General features: G+C 38.9%; 2 protein-coding genes across 2 annotated transcripts in view; one reads left to right on the top strand and one right to left on the bottom strand.

Annotated features, from left to right (window-relative positions):
• Positions 1 to 3,304: 3,304 nt before the first annotated feature.
• Positions 3,305 to 7,159, bottom strand: LOC119425909 (pro-opiomelanocortin-like). The gene is made up of 2 exons (XM_037693465.1): positions 7,043 to 7,159; positions 3,305 to 3,829 (listed from the first exon to the last, which is right to left on the bottom strand). Exons 1-2 carry the CDS (start codon positions 7,157 to 7,159, stop codon positions 3,305 to 3,307), a joined length of 642 nt encoding a protein of 213 aa, XP_037549393.1.
• A 5,294-nt stretch (positions 7,160 to 12,453) lies between these two features.
• LOC119425395 (angiopoietin-related protein 7-like) overlaps positions 12,454 to 19,942 on the top strand; it is an 11,007-nt gene continuing 3,518 nt past the window's right edge. The window contains exons 1-4 of the mRNA XM_037692923.1: positions 12,454 to 13,074; positions 16,235 to 16,469; positions 18,994 to 19,128; positions 19,369 to 19,585. Coding sequence (XP_037548851.1) covers positions 12,454 to 13,074; positions 16,235 to 16,469; positions 18,994 to 19,128; positions 19,369 to 19,585 — 1,208 coding nt within the window. The remainder of the gene's footprint in view (positions 13,075 to 16,234; positions 16,470 to 18,993; positions 19,129 to 19,368; positions 19,586 to 19,942) is intronic.

Here is a 19,942-nt window from a genome sequence, read left to right as displayed (position 1 = left end):
GCTCTCTATGGAAATCTGATCACTCCAACAGGAAGTTGGATCAATATCATCATGCTCTTTGTATTAGACATCATTTTTCTATGTAGCGATCATGTCAGGAATACTTTTGCAACATTTCTTATTTAGAATAACAACAAAAAATGTGTTTCACTATAATAAATGTATTAAAACTCATTGTTTAGTTGATCTCAAATCTTTTAAAGTGTTGATTATTAATGTCTCATTGTGAGCTTGATGTTCCATTTTCATTTTAAAAAATTTAAGCTTATTAATATTTTCATTGTTTCTTGTGTCTTTAAAGTGCACATGTCAACAAACGTCAAAATAAATAAAATAAAAAATAGAAAAAACTACTTACACGTTAGGAGCCTTCTTGTAAAGAGATCTGTAATCTCAGTGGGATTTCATGGTTTAAAAAAAAAGTAATTTATGGTTTGTACTTCTTTTTAAGATTACTTTTTGTTTACATATGAGAATCTAAATTAATTGAAATATAAATATTAAATGAATATATTTGATTAACGAAATATACACAGTAAATATTTAGTTTTTTGTTGCCAGAGTTTTTTGTTTCTCTACAGCCAGAGGTTTCTGACAGGCAGTTTACTGAAGAATAAATTCACAGAAATGATATTTCCCTCAGGTAATAATAAAATGTTTCATTTATTTTTTACTTAAGGACTTTAATTATTTTCTGCATCTCTTCTATATGCCTCCATTTGCTGAGTAAAGATCGGAAAAGCAAACGTCTTCATGTACATTCATCAGGACACTCCTATTATTAAAGGAAACTATCTTTTTTTACTTTTTATTTTGCTTAAAAGTGCAGTTTTCTCAAACGACTGGAGTGGCCGAAGAATAATCTATGGAGGCCAAGGCCACCATTGGCCACCCCCTGGCACTGCCCTTGCACCTGATGGAGGATTAAATGATTCCCTTCACTCACAGGATCGGTCACTCTGCGCTGCCTTGGATAAGAAAATTAAAACTTGAACATCTTACACCAAAAACATTAAGGTATATGTGGATTTCATATTTATCTTCCAAAAACACTCATCTTAAAAACTTTAAACAGTCACTGTTCAAATCTCTCAGCGACGGGGGATATCAACGTACCACTTGTAAAATACACATATTTATTTGTAACTTTATGTTTTGCCCTTTTAAGGTAAATTCATTCCATGATTACTTGATATTATAAAGGAAAAGGGTGCGAGCCTTAACTTGCGTTTCCTACAGACATTTGCTCGTCGCCTTGGTTCGTTGGTGATGCCTGTCTGTTGTCGTGGCAACGAAACTCGTGAGGGAAGTGAGACGTTTCAGTTTCAGGCAATCTGAGTCAAACAGGAATAAATGATTCAGAAAATAAAACACCTGTGCTGCTCTCGTGTGGAGTCTTTGTCACACCAAAGATTTTTTTAATGCCATTTTTTTAAATCTGAAGTTTATGGTGTTCTGTTTTGCAAAATATAAACTTTTAGCATCGTAATCTATTTAGAAATTTTTAGCAAGAGACAGATCTGCTCGCAGTCACCAACAAAAACCAAAACACGGTTGGCTTGCAAATATATTTTTATTTTTGTGTCATTTACAGCTTGTTGTCTTACATTAACTGAAATATAAAACTTTTACCATAAACCCCCTTTTGCCTATTTATTTGTGTTTCTCATTTCATTACATCATCAACATGGTGTCTGCGCACTCTAAATCCAAGTATAATTATTGTCACAATAACTTCAAAAATACATTTGTGAACTGCTCTTTGTAAGAAACGAGTACGTCGTTGCATTTTATGATATTTTTGGAGAAAATAAATAACATTTCAGCTAGTAATAATATCTGGAAAGTGTTGCTTCAAACCTAAATGAACTAATCTTAATTACTTTTTCTACCTCATATCTAATAAATAGGTACCATATTTTTTGCTGTAGACGTCACACTTTTTGCATAAATTTTCAAGGCCTGCGAGCGACTGTTATACATTTTTTTCAATATTTATAATCCAATTTTTGGCTGAGGTCTGATAATTTAATTCATTCTGACATGGAAAATATTGAACACTACCATTTTCATCCACTAGAGGGACCTCGACTAGTATGGCAAGCCAAGTGTCTCATTAACAGGTAAAATTAGCTATTAATGAGACACTTGGCTTGCCATACCAAGCCACCTTCTTCTCGCTCCGGAACTAAAGGAGCAAACTTCAAATCAGCTGCATTTCGCCGCGCCGCTCAGGTGAAATGCAGCTGATTTGACCGTTAAAGTGCATTTATTAAGTAAAAGTTAAACTGAGACACATCTTTGCTAGAATTTTGAGCAAACATATAATAGTTTTTAAGTGTTAGTCTTGTTAAAGTTCTCTCATGCACGTTCCCGTGGTCGCCATTTGGCAGCCAATCATTTTTTGGCACAACACCGGCTCACATTTCCGGGTGGTCAGCGGTGACGCGTAACAAACGTGACACGTCAGCATTGACGCATAATAGATGTGACTTATGTGGCGAAGCGACTTATTTATGTTTTTTCCACTTTATTAGACATATTTGGACTGATGCAACTATACGGCAGAAAGTACGGTAAGTTATATTCAAAATAACTATCAGCTCTTCAATCAGCATCAAACACATTTTAAATTGAGGGAAACTTTAATTTATAGAGAAGTTGTTGCAGTTAAATTAGAAATGTGATGCAGCTCTAAATGTTTTCATGACAGCACCCAGTGGCCATCAGTGGTACTGCACTTTAAAACATTTTCTCATTGGCCTCATGTCTCAGACTCGGTGTCCACCTTAGTCTGTGAGACACAAAACCATCATCAAATAAAATCTGTTCATGATGCATCTTGTCCAAATTGTTACTTTTTTAATTTATTCTGATAAAACAGGTGAACAAGACATTAATGAAAGGAATAAATATGAATATTTTGTGCAATAGTCTTAAATAAATTATGTCAAGTGACCCAATCTATGTGTAAATGCTGCCCTCTTGTGGCTGTGTGGGTAACAACTCGTGTACTGGTGATGACATCCTTTTTTCAAATAACCAGTTAATTAAACCAGCTCCAGGGTGAATTTTGATTTAGTACTTAAATTGTCAACTTTTAATACAAACTACAAGCAATCCCTGTATCTCCAACAAAACCGTATTTGTTTTGTGCTGATGTTAAACTCTTTGTTCACCTGTGGAGAGACCAGTGAAGAAGAAAACCTTGAATGGGTCTTTTTAAAGCCGATAACTAACAGAGTATAAATTGTAGCATTACAGTAAAATGTGAGTTGTTCTCATCTTCTGCTCTCCTCCTTCCTCACTGCTCTCTCTTCTCCTCCTGTTCTTCCTTGTTGATGACGTTCTTGAAGAGCGTGAACAGGGGCATCTGGCTGCGTTCGTCCCAGCTCTTCATGAAGCCTCCGTAGCGTTTGCTTGCCATGGGGGCCCCCCAGCGGAAGTGCTTCATCTTGTACGGGGCATCTTTTTTATCGTGTAGCTCGTTGGAAAGCTGCTCCTCCTCCTCCTTCGCCACCTTCTCCTCGTCCTCAGCAGCTGTCGTTTCCCTGGAGAGCTCCCGTCTCCTTGTCTCTCCAGGGAAAAGCTCAGCTGACTCTTCCTCGCCACTGCTCCCTGTGAAGACTTTGATCGGGCGGCGCTTTCGCCCAGCAGGCTTCCCCCAGCGGAAATGCTCCATGGAGTAGGAGCGTTTGGCCTGAGGTGACATCGAGGGTACGGAGGTCAAAACATAAAGTGGGTCTGATGAAGAAAGAGGCTGAAGGTGGACGTTGGCGAGGACCATGGTCATCTTGTGTGAGTCAGAGTGACAGAGCTGGAGGCACTCCTGCAAGACGGAGAAGAGAAGATGTGATCAAAGCCTCATTGAACTGAGCAAACAAAGAGGAAACCAACATAAGTGAGACGGGTGCCTGAAGACGTTACTGGTGTGATCACTGCTTCTTCTGGTGTGTAGACTAGGACACCATACTCCTACCAGGGTTGAGTCAGGTCCTCTGGACATGTTCTTTGTTGAAACGTTTCTCATTTGATCCAAAAAACTTCTTCAGTTTGAGGAACTGCAGCAAACAGTTTAATAAGCAGAACCTTTGCGTAGTACTCAACCCTCTGTGAATAACAAACAGCTGTCAAGGCACTAACAATCCATCGTTAGGCTGATGGTCCTCCTTTTGTACGTGAACGACTTCAACTCAATTCAGTTCAATTCAGTTTACTGGGGGTTTTTTGCGCCAAGTCACAACAGAAGTTATCGCAGAGCACTGAACAAAAGCATTCAATGCCTATTAGTAAATCTATCTAAGGAAGGAAACCAGCAGATTGTGTTGAGTCTTCATTTCGTTGCAGTCTCCAATCCTGAGCTAGCACAAAGGAGACAGTGGGAAGGAAAAACTCCCTTTTTACAGGAAGAAACCTCCAGCAGAACCAGGCTCAGGATGAGCGACCATCTGCTTAGACCGGTTGGGTTGGAGAGGAGCAGGAAGGAGAAACTGTTCTGGCTGTCAGCAGCAAACTGGTTGATCCACTGTGAGGAGGTGCCACTTATAAGACTGAGTTGGATGCAGCTCCTCAGACTGAAGAAGTCTTTTGGATAAAAGACGAACCGTTTCAACAAAGAAGAATCCATCCAGAGAACCTGACTCAACCTTGTTAGATTTAAACCTGGATTATTGAGCATGCATCCAGAGATTTGACATGTTTAAATGGTTCAGAATATTGAATACCAGTATATATATTTATATATATTAAAAGAAGGAAGCTGCTTTTGTGTGAAACAAATACTGTAACTTAGTGTTGTGTTCAAGACCACCTAACCCGAGACCAAGTCAAGACCAAGACTTTTAGGGTTCAAGACCAAGTCGAGACCAAGACCTCAAATAAAATACATAAAATATTACATTTTATTATAAAATATTTGTATAAAAGTTACATACTGCAACTTTAAGTTTGCTTTTGAATGAATATATCAACTTTTCATAAATTTTCAAAGCTACATAACAAAGAAATCAGACATTCAGTGGCCTAACTTCATGTGACTGAACAATAAAATTACACAACTGTTAAATTGGAAACAGTTTCATCACATGCCAAGTCTTAAAAAACTGCAGAGGCAAAACAATCTTGATAAGTCCAAACTCAAGACTAAGGATAATCATATAGTTGCATTAGTTACAAATATATTCTTTGTGAATTAAATAGGCAAATTTTATAACTGATTATATGGCAGACACCTTCTCCTGCGCCCAGACAATCCAGTTGCCAGATAAAGTCGAGGTTTTACAGCCAAAAAATCTGTTAAAAACCACCATATCTGACAAAAATCTGCCCAATCAATATATTATGGGGGCCGAGATGGTGTAGAGGCAGGGCAGCCGGCTTGGGACCCAAAAGTCCCAGGTTCGATCCCCAGTCACTGCACATCACGTGGTGTCTTTGGGCAGCACACCTCATCCCCAAAAGCCTCCCGGGCGCTTTCAATAGCTGCCCACTGCACCACCTGGTTGTGGATGGGTTAAATGCAGAGACTAATTTTGCCATTGTATGGAAACATACAGTGCTGACATTGTGATGACATTATTATTATTATTATTATTACAGTAAATTTACTGTTTGAACATGAACGCACATCAGGACGAGCCAAGGTAATTTAACAATATGTGGCAGAATGCAACAATCCAACAAAAATCTTCCCAGAGTTCCCAGCAAAATCAGAATGAAAACCGCTCAATTGGCAGTAAACCGCCCAATCTGGCCACACTGGGAGTGACACGTGTGAGTGAAAGTGGGTGGGCGTGACAGCGGTAAAAAAAATGTATTTAGCAATAAGTCACATTATCGCTTGGATTAGAACCAGTACATTTTGCATCCAATAAAAACAAAGATGTTAACAAATAAACTGGACAAGATTCTGGCAATTCAGTGATATTTACACAGTTGTGGACTTGACTGGTCTTGAAATAAAATCCCGAGTCCTCAATGTCCAAGACCGAGACCATCAAAAAGTGGTCTTGAGACCGATCTTAAGACCAAGACTGGTCTTGAGTACTACAACACTACTGTAACTACAAACTAATGTTGAATCAGGTTTGGTAGTGACAGTGTTGTTTTATAAAACATTGTTGTCCATCCATCATCTTTATCCGTTATTCCTTTTTGTTTCACGAGGGTCACTGGTGCTCATATCCTGCAGTCACTGTGCGAGAGGCGGGGGACACCCTGGACAGGTCTCCAGTCCGTAAGGGACGCATAGAGACAAACAACTATTCACCCTTGCACTCACACCTAGGGACAATTTAGAGTTACCAGTCAGCCCAACATGCATGTTTGTGGTCTGTGGGAGGAAACCGGAGTACCCGGAGAAAACCCACGCAGCACGGAGAGAACATGCAAACTCCACCCAGAAAGGCCCAGCCAGGGTTCGATCCAGTGACCTTCTTGCTAAGGGGCGGCAGCTTTACCAACTGCGCCACCGTGCCACCATTAAACATTGTTGTTACTTTTAAAAGGTATATTAATGTATTTATTTCTGCGTCTAAACTTGACGTCATTTTGTGTCGGAATGTTCTGTCGTCCTGTTCAGAACCTGTTTGTGTGTTCACGAAGCTGCGATGGATCAGGTGGAGCCAGTGAATATTTTCTAAGAGTTCCATTCAAATCCACCCATGAGATAGTTTGCTACAAGTCTGGACTGTCTGGCCTGGGCCAGTAAATTTAAGAGGGGGTTATTGCCCCATGGTGGTGGCCCATGATCGTATTGAAACAATTTAAAACTTCACTGGGGATTAATTAGCACAGTGGACGTTAGAAAGTCCCATATTTTCTGAAGAAAACGATACAACTCACAGAGAGCCTTCCACACCATCTGATGAGGGCTTCTTTAACTTGACGTATCATCCCGACTTGAACCAAGTGCACTTACTCGTGCACAAAGTAAGGAAGAGATTCTGCTGAATGTGAGGTTTTATCCACTGGTAGAACAGCAGGATTGTGATTGGTCGGTGTCAGCCAAGTTTGAACCAGTCAGATGTGTGTGTGTGTTTACCTTCATGCTGCTGTCAGAGTTCAGCTCCTGACAGCCAGGAGGCTCCCAGCAGTGACTGTGCGCTCCTCTGGCCACGCCCACCAACACTGCAGCGACCAATAGCAACACAGGATGCATTCTGCTGTGATCTGTGGCACGTCTACAAAATAAAAGCCTGTCAGAACAGTGCAAGCTGCAGTAATGAATTAATTTGAACTCTGACAGATTTAGAATTAAAAATAAATAAATGAACCTCATGTGATGTATTAATTATTTTTTTAGACCTCAGAAATAAATCTTGTAAAGAACTTAACAACTAAACTGTGGGGTGCTGTTTGTAAAGTTACACAGTCAAAAATTAACAATTTTAGCCTTTCATAAGAAAAAAAGTTTGTATTTTTTTTTTATCAAAGTCATATTTTCACCAAGTTATTCCTAGATTTATAAATGTCACAGTTCCAAACTAAATATTTAGTTTACAAACTTAATACTTAACTTAAATATTTAGTTAGTAAACTAAATATTTTGATGTAAGTTAAACATTTAATTTCCAAACTAAATATGTAGGTCTGAGCTAAATATTTATTTAGCAAATTAAATATTTAGTTTAGGAATCAAATGTTTAGCTTAGAAATTAAATGTTTAATTTGGAAATTAAATATTTAGTTTGGACACTAAATATGTGGTTTAGAAATTAAATGTTTAGTTTGAAAATAATTATTTAGCTTGGAAATTAAATATTTAATTCACACCTAAATATTTAGTTTACTAACTTTAACTTGCAAGTTACGTATTTAGTTTGTAAACTAAATATTTAGCTTGTGGATTAAATATTTATTTTGGAAATATGACATTTATAAATGTATGAATAACATGGTGAAAATATATATCAAATACATATTTTGAAAAAAAACAAAAAATCTTATTAAAGGCTAAATAAACCAAAAATATTGCTGTTAATTTTTGACCGTGCAACTTTACAAACGTCACCCTAAACAGTGCTTAAAATCGTCAATAAATATCCAACTGGTCGATACTTTAACTATATGCAAAGGTTTTGACTTCCAAAATTAACTTTTAATATGGTTTGCGTAGCAAAATGAGAATTTTTTTGTTGATGCATTTCTAGATTTATTTTATTTGAAAAGGGTTCAGGAGAAGAACTCACCTTCTGTCTTTTGTCCCTCGTCCTGCTGTTTGTCTTTTAGTTTACTCTTCCAGCGAAGATGTCTTGTCTTGTGTCCACCTGGTTGATCTGTTGACTTTATACTCTTCCAGCCAAGGACACACATACGATGACGTTATTTCCTCTCCCCATCATTTTTCACTCGTTCTCTCTGTACTTTTTAATGGACATCAATTAGACGTCCTGATTTTCCATCCACCAAAACATACTCATCCCTCCACCTGCATCATCACTCGTCTCTCCATGAAACAAGTATACGCAGGAAAAGTTTGCCAACAGCAAAAAATGTGTGTAAGTAATGTAAACACTATAAAAGTAGAGTGTTTGAAATTTTGTTTTGCCTCTTCAATAAGTTAAAAGAAAAAGAAAAACTTTGCTCAGAAGTTATTTTCTGTGAGCCATGACAAAACCTGTCTTGATTTCTTTAGAGCATTTTTCTTGTTATTGCAGTAAAATTTATGCTTTTTGAGCTTTTCTTGTGCAAATAAATGGCAACATTTTTTAAAAATATATGTTTTGTTTTGAGAGAAACACGTAGGATAAAATTTATTTTCTTAAATTGTAAAAATAAAAAAAATAAAGCGTTCAAAGTGGCTCAGAAGACGGCAGTCGTTTTGTCCTAAAGTTCCACTTCAGTGTGCATCTTTAGAAACTCAACTCTGATTTTTAGATTTAGAAATTGAGTTTACGAACTTGAAAAGTTTTAAATACCAGTTCATATGAATTTTAGACCAGTTAGTGTAGATTTTTGCCCAATTCGTGTACCGTATGTTTCAGATTATAAGGCGCATTAAGCAAAACAAAACAGTCAAATAAGGAAAACTTTATTTAATTCATTCAGAATAACCACATAAAATTGGTTCGAGGTCAGTAAGCACAACCAGAATTAGTACAGAAGGCACACCTGATTATAAGGCTCACTGTCGATTTTTGAGAAAATTAAAGGATTTTAAGTGCGCCTTATAGTCTGAAAAATACGGTAGATTAAAAACCATTTTATATGGATTTTAGACTAATTCATGTAGATTTTAGCCCAATTTAAATAGAACTAAAACCAATTCACATTAAGCAGTTTCATTTATTTATTTATTTGATCTTAATTTAAGGAGAAAACCAATGAGATTAATAATCTCTTTTATGGGAAACTTGGTCAAAGTAGGCAGCACCAAGACCGTTAAAAAATTAAAACACAGACAAGACTTAAATGCAGATTATGAAAACAAGTCCATGTTTATGAATTTACCTCAAGTAATCTCAGGTTAGCTTTAAAAGTCTTTAGTGAGATCAATTATTTTACTTTCCAGTCCTCTCGTAATACATTATATTATATGCACTAGGCTAAAAATAAATAAATAAATAAATAAATAAAAGTGTTGATGTTGGTAGGCCTGTTGTGATAAACAATAAATTAATTAATTGCATGATAAATTAAAATTATCGACCTTCTTTTCATTTATCGGCTTCACTGTTTCTTCATGTCTCTCTGGAAACACTGGATGACAAAAAGCTCAACATCACTGACCCCTCCCTTTCTCTTTAAAATTAGTTTTAATGATACAAAATCACGTTTTTGGATCGTTAAAAGCAGCTAAGTTGAGAAGCTAAGCTACGAGCTAAGCTAACAGTCCGACCTCGAGGAAAATACCTCCGTCTTGTCGAAGCTCCAAAATTCACGGTTGAAACCCGTGTCCTCGTCTAAAAAGTTTTTCTCTGCAAAAAGAACTTGTTTACGGATTTTTATTAAAAGCTTTGTGTGAAAAATGTTATGCTGAAGAGCTCAAACCACACTGAGCAGCCGCCATTTTGAGGGCCGAAGAGAGACAGCCCATGTCACGTCAAAGGGCCTCCCTCCCATTTTTCTTTAAGAGACACGCTGCTCGCTCCCTCACTATCCATCCTTTGGTTCAAACAGTCTTGCACTGCCATCTGGTGGTAGAAAAAAGGTACTACATGCAAAACAAATCAACATTTCTTCTTAAATTTGACAATAATTACTAATTATTGTCAAATTTCAAACAATATTATCGTTTATCGCAATAATTTCTGCGACAATTAATCGCCCAGTAACATTTGTTATCGTGACAGGCCTAGTTGGTTGTTTTTAACTCATCGGAGTGAGAGTAACTTGAACAGAAGGCAACAAATAATCACGTGAGCGGAGAGAATAAAGAGCAGCACTTCTCTCTGCAGTCCGGGTGCAAACAGAAGATTTTTAACAACCCTTTAGATGAAGGCGCACATAAAATCCAAACGATGGCATTTCTCCTGACCAATACAGACTTTTACACAAATTTAATATGTATTTATTATGTATTTGTTGTTTCAAATGACTTGCTTAATGTAGATTTGAAGATGTTTTTGTGTACAAGCAGGGACCAACCGGGCTTTGGATGTCAATAAAACATTTTCTAAAGTGTCTGAAGTGAGCGCTGTAATCTACTGTGGATCAGTGTTGACTGAAAACTTTAACATTTCAGTTCTTTTTCTCTAATGGATCAACATGAGCAGCTCCAGAAGGCAGGGAGGTAAATATAAACCCATTAGTGAATGGCTTTGACCTTGAGACATTCAGTCTCTAACAGAGACAAAAGTCTTAACGAGGACAAAATGGAGACACTAGAAAAAGTCGGTTGACTCAAACAAATGACATAATGGGGCATTTTTTTCCAGAAGTCCTATAATCTTATGCTACCTGTAAATCTGTTTTAAGTTTATTGACTTTTAATTCACATGTAGCTTTTCATATATTTTAAAATTACGTCTTCTACATTATTGCTCAGCATGTTCACAGTTTTAGGATGTCCCACATTCAGTCAAACACAAAGCACAGATTCTGTCCTTCTACAAACACGGGGCAAACGCTGAAATGATGAAAACTCACAATTTACAAAACTCGTTTTAAAAGGATTCAGGACGCCCAACGATTGTCAGCACTTTAATTGAATTTAATCTAGTTTCCTGTGATGTCATCGCTGCAAACCCCTCAAATAATCTTAGTTGTACAGAAGAAATATTAACGATTGTCAAGCAGCTTTTATACATATAGTTTAAAATGCTTCACCTGAGCAAAGATGGGAGATAAAGATAAACAGCCTTGAAGCACGACGGACAAAACAATCACTAGAGCCAAGATTTTAAACCTTGTTTAAAAACTTCTATTATAAATCATGTGTGCTGTTTTAACTTTGTCTTTTGTACCTATAGTAATGCAGTTACTGTAACTTGTACTCCGCTACGCACTGTAATTTATTACATCTCAGCTCGATGGCTGCCAATCCTTTTAGGAGATTATTGGGATAAGATGTCATAGCCGGTGCCGAACCTACGCAAACACACACACACACACACACACACACACACACACACACGCACACACACACACACACACACACACACTGACTGTCTTGGTGCGTTTCCGTTGAGCTGAGTTCAGAACTGAGACGTGACAACAGGTAAGATCGTGTTTCCTTTGTGGAAACTTTTCATTTATCTTGAAGAGAACTAAAATTATAACAATAAAAAAAAAAAGACTTTTAATACATTTATTCTACGTTTGGAATGTTTTCCATGCACTTCTGTTTTTGAAAAATCTCTCTTTTCTTCTTTTTTTTAAATTTGCAAATCACTTTTTTTGTGGGGTTCCCATACTTTTTGCAGGGACTCGTCTTTTTTTTTTTTTTTTTTAAGCTTCGAGATCTTCATTTTGGATTCTGTGTTGTGAAACTGGATGTTATGAGCATGCTGTGTCTCCAGCAGAGAACCTCAGAAATCACCAATGTGCTCAGTGAAGTGACCCCCCCATAATCATGCCCTGCTCTGATGTGTATTTTATTCCAAATGGGGTCATAAAGGAACAGTTCATGGAACAAGACTTTACATTAATGTAAGAAAGTTGGGATGGAGTTAACATCTCAGGGACTTGTAGAAAGTCAGGCTTTGTAATTTGAAGAGTCGAAGAGAAACGCATATCGACTTCAGTTTGGCACCTGAAACTCATTGCTTTCAGTTTTTATCCATTAATTCCCACATTCGTTAAACTTAATCTGACCCCTACCTCAGATATATCATTTTTACGCCATTGAAAATCTAAGATTACTAAAAACACAGCGCAATCTGGACTTCCTCTTGTTACGATGATCTTGTCCCCTTATGTGGATCTAGTAGCTAAATCCGGATCTGGAGACTTGGGTCTTCTGTGGGTCAGAGTCAACAACTCGTGGGGAGGGAGACTTCCTTCATTTTCAAGATGAAGTTGGAATCAGTGCTGCTGGCTTTTATTTGTTTCTCTAACTGGACCTTTCAGCATGTCATCGCTGACCCTATGAGCTCAGAGGAACACTCTAATGTTGAGGATGCTCATCTAAAAACTCAAGATGTTCTGGACATGAACACCCGATCACGCAGGGATGCACCAGACATGCAGATGGAAACAAACTGGAATGTACCTGTTGTAACTAAGGACACCTATGAGGATGCTGACTGGCATCCTTCGACATCAGTCTTGGAAGCACACTTTGACCAAACCCCTGACAGCCCTGAGGTGACACACAACAACAACATTGGCACCGATAACCATGGCCCCAGCCAAACTTTAAACCAAACCATTGGCGCTTCAGCAACGCAGTGTGGAGAGTACAGCAGCCAGCTGACCCCCAACGGTCGGTGCCGACTGATGGCAAAGCTGCCTCCCGTGGGAACAACAGAGAAACGTTGCCCTGACATGTTCCGTTGCACAGACGACATCTCTTTTTGGCTTCATGAGAATCAGAACAGAAAGGAGCAGCTGAAGGAGCTGAGGGAGACGGTGTCGGAGCTGCAGGAGGAGCTGAGGAACCACCGGCATCGAGTCAAGGCCCTGGAGCTGCAGGTACTGAATGAAATGTGGAAACCTAATGGGAAGCTGTGAGTGGATGATCAGAATCAGAATAAGCTTTATTATCATAGCACCAAAATACAGTGAGATTATGTTCGTACAGTCGTCTGAAAGGTGGGCGGAGTGCACGTTGCTGATGCTCCTAAGAGAGCGGCCTCTTATTCTTTTAGATAGGAAAAGGGGAAAAAACCATGAGGAGAGGATGGTGGTATTACAAAAAAGATCTCTTCACACCTCAGGACATGATTTAAGACATCAAAAAACTACCAGCAAGCACATTTATAGACACATTACATACGCATTTGACAAGACGGTGAGATTTGTCCATGAAGCGCTTCCAGATAGCACCATAGTCCTGTTAAGATGTTGGTGTCAGTCGGTAGAGTTTCTGATAAGCCTTCACAGAAGTTCTCAGGGGGGTTGCGATAGACCTCTATCTATCTATCTATCTAAGTCTTCAAGGCCAAACGGGGGAGTCAGATTCAGAAAAGCCACAGTCGTTGACTTTTTTTCAGTCAGACTGTTCTTTCTCATCGGCCTTGAGTTCTGCTGGTACTTTTAATCCAAAATGGCCAGATTTGTGGGCATTCCACTGGTCCGTGCTTATTAGCTCTCTCCAAGGTTGTTCCCAACATGCTGGCGAGTCCCAGAATCTGCAGGTGGTCTGCGATTCTCACAGATTGCTTCCATCTATCGGTTTAGCTCGTAAATCAGCAGATTTTGAGTTCTCGAAGCACAAGCCAAACCTGCAGACAGGGTCAGCAGCTTTGCCATGGCCAAAATTGCTGCTGTCTTCTTTAATAGTCAATAACATAGGTATCCTCTGGTGCCAAAATGCAAAAACCCTGTTATTATGATTCTAATATCTTTGGCGTTCTCCTGAGACAATACGGAAAGGCACATCACATCCCTGATATATCCTGCAGCGTGCGCCTCAGCAGGGCATGAGGGTTCTCCAGGACCCTGTCACTTTGTTGAAATTTTTTTTATCAATTGCGTTGAAAGTCCAGCTGACCAGATCCTTGACAGTAGTTTACGTTTTGGAAGATGTGCAAATAGGAGCTCCGATACACAAGACGGAGAGCAAAAAAGCAGAAGGAGGATGGGAGAGGGGAAAAATGTGTCCGTCTTGCACGAGAACAAGTGGTGAAAAATGCAGAAATGATGCAGCTTGATTTGCTTTTTTATAAACAACCATAAACTGTTTTTCTGACTCATGTATCTAATTAGATGTGGCATGTCTTTCTAAATGTCTTTCAAAAACTATTGCAATGCTGAGATTTGATATTTTAATAGTTAATGGCTAAGATATTTGAAATAATGCGTATGAGTGTGTAGGATATATTGGAAAGACGTGAGTAGCATGCAAAGGACCAAGGTTTTTTTAATAGTTTTTCCACTTTTCCACTTTCCTGTCATCCTTAAATTGTCAAGTTTAGAATTCATGAGTATATAAAATAAAAACATCACATGTACAAGGTTTGTGGTAAAGATTTATGTCAAACTTGTTAACCTTAACCCTAACCCTAATAAAAATCAGGTTAAAACCAAAAGTCATTTTCAAGAAAAACATTAACTCAAGCCAGGTACTCGACATCGTTTCAAAGTTGCATGTTCATTTGACGTCCTCTGTTGCTCCTTGTACATCAAAATGAAAGGTTACAGAAAAATTCCAACATGTATTTTGGCTTCAAAGTTGACCTTCTGTCATGAGAAGTCTCACTAAATACACTATGCTAGGTTTTAAGCAACAGGAGAGGTGACAGAAGATAGTTTACATTTAAAATATCATCTTGAGGACCAGACGAGATGTTCCCAAGGACCAGATTTGGCCCTCGGGCCTCGAGTTTAAACATCCACAGCACATCCCACATGTGTCAAACTTAAACATTTCTGACAAATGTTTCATAGATTTTCTGGTGAGACTGTCGGTGTCAGATGACGCCACACATTCAGTTTTAACGATAAGCTTCATCATAGTGTTGGACTAAATCTACCGAATGTTTAAAAGGATTAAAGTGGAAATGCACTTTAGAGTTTGAATCATTGCTTTTATTACAAAATACATCATTTGTGCTAATGAAAAACAAGGGTCCTTTGGTTGTATTTCTTTGTTTTCCGTGCCTTTGTTTATCTCTCTGTCTAACTTTATCTCCCTGTCTTGACACCCTTTAAGTCCTCCTTAACCCTGAATTCTAAAAGGATTAGCAGAAGACCTTTTGGAAAGAGTACCAGTACTTAAATCCTTCTGAGTCTGCCTGACAGATAAACAATACTTCCGGGCTGCAGGAAACACAAACTAAGTCTTGTCTATATTAAGAGTGCAAGACTCAGGAACTACAACAAAGTACATTTTAATTTGCATATAAAAATGTTTCTATTACCGTATTTTTTGCACTATAAGTAAAGTTTTTTTGCATAGTTTGCATGCCCTTATGAATTTTTTTTTCCATATTTATAAACCAATTTTTGGCTGAGTATGACCGTTTTCATTCATTGTGACTGAAAATATTGAACACTACCATTTTTCAGCCGCTAGATGGCACTCGAAAAGTATGGCATGCTGTTGTGTCATGTAATAGGTAGAAGTGGATATTAATGACACAATCTGTTTGCCATCTTTCCCCTTCGTTCTGCTCGCTTGGAGCAAACGTTAAATCAGCTTTATTTCGCTGCTCCACACCGGTGAAATGTAGCTGATTTGACCATTGAAGTGCATTTATTAAGTAACAGTAAACTGAGACACACCTTTACTATGAAGTCGAGCAAACAAATAATTGGTTTTAGGTGGTTATCCTGTTAAATTTTTGTTAAAGGCCTCCCGTGCATGCTCCCATGGCTGCCATTTGGCAGCCAATTGGTTTTTGGCACAACACTGGCTCACATTTCCTGGTTGTCAGCGGTGACGCATAATAGATGCGACGTATACGGCGAAGCGACGTATTTATGGATTTTTCCAATTTATTAGACATATCTGGACTGATGCGACATAGGGCGGTGCAATGGGTACGGCGGAAAATACAGTAATAATTTATTGCAGTCCTACTGCACCATGTTACAACACCTCGGCCTCGAGGGACAAACAGCCTCTTTGTGAACATTCAATAACTTCACCGATACAAAGGTGTCATCTTCTGGTTTTACTGTCCCGCAGGTTGAAGACAATGTTAGAATAAACTCGACTCTCAAAGAGCGCTTGCAGTTTTTGGAGCTGCGCTACATCGAGACGGACACTCTGCTTCAGGTGCACGGAGCTCTGCTGTACGAACTGCAGGCACAGCTCCGCAACCTGTCGGCCTCCGTGCAGCACATGACCCAAAACACGGGCTGCACCATCAACGTCATCAGAGCTCCGCCGCCTCTCAGCATGAGAGACGCACTGCCACCAGGTACACACGCAACTGTCACGGTGGTGAGTTTAGTGAGTTTCATGATGTCTCACTGACAGCACACGTCTTATTTTAACACGAGCATTAAAAATGCATGTTATAAATATGCTGTTTGTTTTGGACAGACAACATCTAAGTAACTGCAGTCATGACCTAATCCTGCTCTGACCAGCCGAGATTGAAGCTGTTGTAAAGTTTTACACACAGATGGCAGCAGTGTTGGTTTATGTCCCACAAACAAAATTATTTTTTTGTCCATTTTTCATCCATCCATTATCTTTACCCGCTTCTTCCATTTTTGGGTCACGGGGTCACCGGTACCCATGTCCAGCAATCACTGTGCGAGGGGCGGGGTACACCCTGGACAGGTCGCAAGTCCATCACAGGGACACACAGAGACAAACAAGCATTCACTCTCTTTCACACCTAGGGACAATTTAGAGTTACCAATCAGCCTAACATGCATGTTTTTTTGTCTGTGGGAGGAAACCGGAGTACCTGGAGAAAACCCACGCATGCACGAAGAGAACATGCAAACTCCACCCAGAAAGGCCTCCGGACCGGGATTTGAACCAAGGACCTGCTCGCTGAGAGGCAGCAGCTCTACCAGTTGCACCACCGTGCTGCCCATTTTTCATCAGTTCATTAAGTTTTTGGACATGCATGTCCTCTTGTAACCATCAGATGGTGCTGCAGCACCCTTCCCACCCTACTTTCCTCAGTCTTTATGGCAGGGATGGGCAACTTTTTTTTTCTTTTCCACAGGGCCAACTCAAGATATTTAAAGCGATTAAAGGGCCACATAAAAAATAATAATAATTAAAAAAATAAACTGGAAAATGTATTTTTTAAGACTGACCATCTATAAGACTTCTTGCATCACCAGGCTTTTTCTTGTTATACAGCTTAGTTAGCATGCTTGATTAAAAAAAAAAAAGTCTCCCCAATACTCTTTAAGAATATTGTGACAACATATTTGTTAGATTATTCATGCAAAAAAAAATTAAAAAGTGTTATATGTTTGCCTTTTAGTGTCATTTAGGTTCAGTCTAGCTCTGGAAACGCCTTTAAAAAAGTTTTAGCTCATTCCTCTAGATGTTTAGACATATTTTCTTTTCAATAACAAATTGCAGGTTTTCAGCAACTTATTAAAAAGTTGTTTTCTTTTCAGTTAAAGAATTTTTTTATTCATTCAATTAAAATAAATGAAATAAACAAAACAAATTCATCAAAAAGAAACAAAACATTGAATGAAATATACTGAGGACCGTATGGACACCATCTAAGGGCCATATTTGGCCCTCCAGCCACATGTTGCCCACTGCTTTATGGCGTCACGTGCTTATTAGCAACAGTTAAAACTCAGTTCTTGCATCTTTGGTGCGGCAAGTTTAAGACAAATCCCATTTTTACAGCTTTTTGTATTTGAATAAGTCACAAGAAGTCAATATTGTGTTTTTTTTTCACATGAATTTCCTTCGGTGGCACAGTTGGTAGAGCTGTTGCTTCTCAGCGAGAGAGTCACCGGTTCAAATCCCAGCTGGGGACTTTTCTGGGCAGAATTTGCACGTTCTCTCCGTGCATGTGTGGGTTTCCTCTCACAGATCAAAAACATGCATGTTAGGCTGATTGGTAACTCTAAATTGCCCCTCGGTGTGAGTGAGACAGTGAATGGTTGTTTGTCTCGTTTGTCTCTGTGTCCCTGTGATGGACTGGACACCTGTCCAGGATGTCCCCCGCCCCTCACACAATAACTGCTAGTTATGGACACTAGTGACCCCCACAACCCAAAAAGGAAAAAGCAGGTAAAGATGATGGACGGCTGAATCCCCTTCCTTTTTGTGTATGAAGCTTTCCTTGTGCTCAGAAGTTACTCAGTCCAGCTGAAGTCGAGTTCTTGAAAATGGATTCACCCAAAGACAAATCCAAGAAATCTCCTTATATTCTGGATTTCAATTTCTTTTGAACCCGTAGTTTTATTTAACATGAACTGCAGAACTTAGGTTTACATGAAAGTGGTGTGAATGTTTTTCCCTAACCAGACAAATCACTGTAATGCCACTTTAATTGGAGATTTGTCACTTTATCTGTGCTGCTGATTATCCATGCTGCTGATTATCCATGCTGCTGATTTCTTGCCTTTAAGCTGCTATACTCGTACCCATCTACTCACAACAGGCTCATGTTCAGGCTGCTGTTTAATACATCCTGTTATATAACATTATTATTGTTTAGCGTATATCTTAGATACTTCTATACTATTTATTTTTTTTATACTTTATAGTTTTGCTATTTTGGGGTGTCACCGGACCCTAAGTACACACTTTCGTTCCACCTCATGTACCACATGTGACACGAACGACAATAAAGAACCTTGATAACCTGCATTTAACTGTAACTGCTGTTTAATAATTACCTTAAAGTCCATGCTGCTCTTATAGAAGTGACTCAGAGTGCAAAAAGTAACAATGAACACGATCAGTTTTGATAATTACAGTCTTTTTATCTTCTGTCTCTCCCTCAGGTGGACACCATGCGTCCTACTGTCCATCAGACTGTGCGTCCCTGTATCACAGCGGCGTCCGTCGTTCTGGTGTTTACACCATCGTCATGTCACCTACCATCACCTTCCCCGTGTACTGCGACATGGAGACAGACGGTGATATGTTTATGTTTGATATGTTTTAGTTTAGAAGAAATGATGACGGACATGAATAATATGCTTCACTGCTCCTGAATATTTTATTTATTTCTTCTGATTGATTCTCTGGACTTAATTTGATAGACACAAAGTGTTTATTAACCATGTTGTGGCTTTATTGTCAGTGATTTATTTAACACGTTACATTTTTAACCTTCAAATGACCTTCTCTCCTCGTGTGATTATATGTTGCACCAGGTGGGGGCTGGACGATATTTCAGCGGCGGCGTGACGGTTCGGTGAGCTTTAATCAAGGTTGGTCTGAATATCGAAATGGCTTTGGCGAGCCTGACGGAGAACACTGGTTGGGCAACCAGCACCTGTACCTGCTGTCCAGTCAGGACCACTACAGCCTCCGAATCGACATGCAGGACTGGAGCCACGCCCACAAACACGCCCTGTACAGGTCCTTCAGGTACAAACTAAGACTAGATGGACAAGGTTTATAAAAACTGTGAAGCACCGTACGTCTTGTAAAATATGATATTTTCCCCTGACCTTTAAAGGCAGCTTTAGATTATTCTTGAAGAGTCAGAGTCTAAAACTATATTTAGAGCAGGGCTATTCAACAAAACTGCTCAGGGGGCCACAGTTTCTGAAAGCCAACAACTTGGGGGCCGGACATCCAGCGATTAAAATCATTATGTAATAAATCAAAGTTTAAAATGAGCTGTTGTCTTTTTAAAAATATATATTTTATTGCATTGAACCATAAATACAATAAACATTACCAAAACCCAAACCCAGAAACCCCACCCTCCAAAAAACAATA

The sequence above is a fragment of the Nematolebias whitei genome, chromosome 19, assembly GCF_014905685.2.
Source record: "Nematolebias whitei isolate Nwh7 chromosome 19, NemWhi1, whole genome shotgun sequence".
Classification (NCBI taxonomy): Eukaryota; Metazoa; Chordata; class Actinopteri; order Cyprinodontiformes; family Rivulidae; genus Nematolebias; species Nematolebias whitei.
Note: the sequence above shows the minus strand (reverse complement) of the source record. Positions and strands in the feature narration are given on the sequence as shown.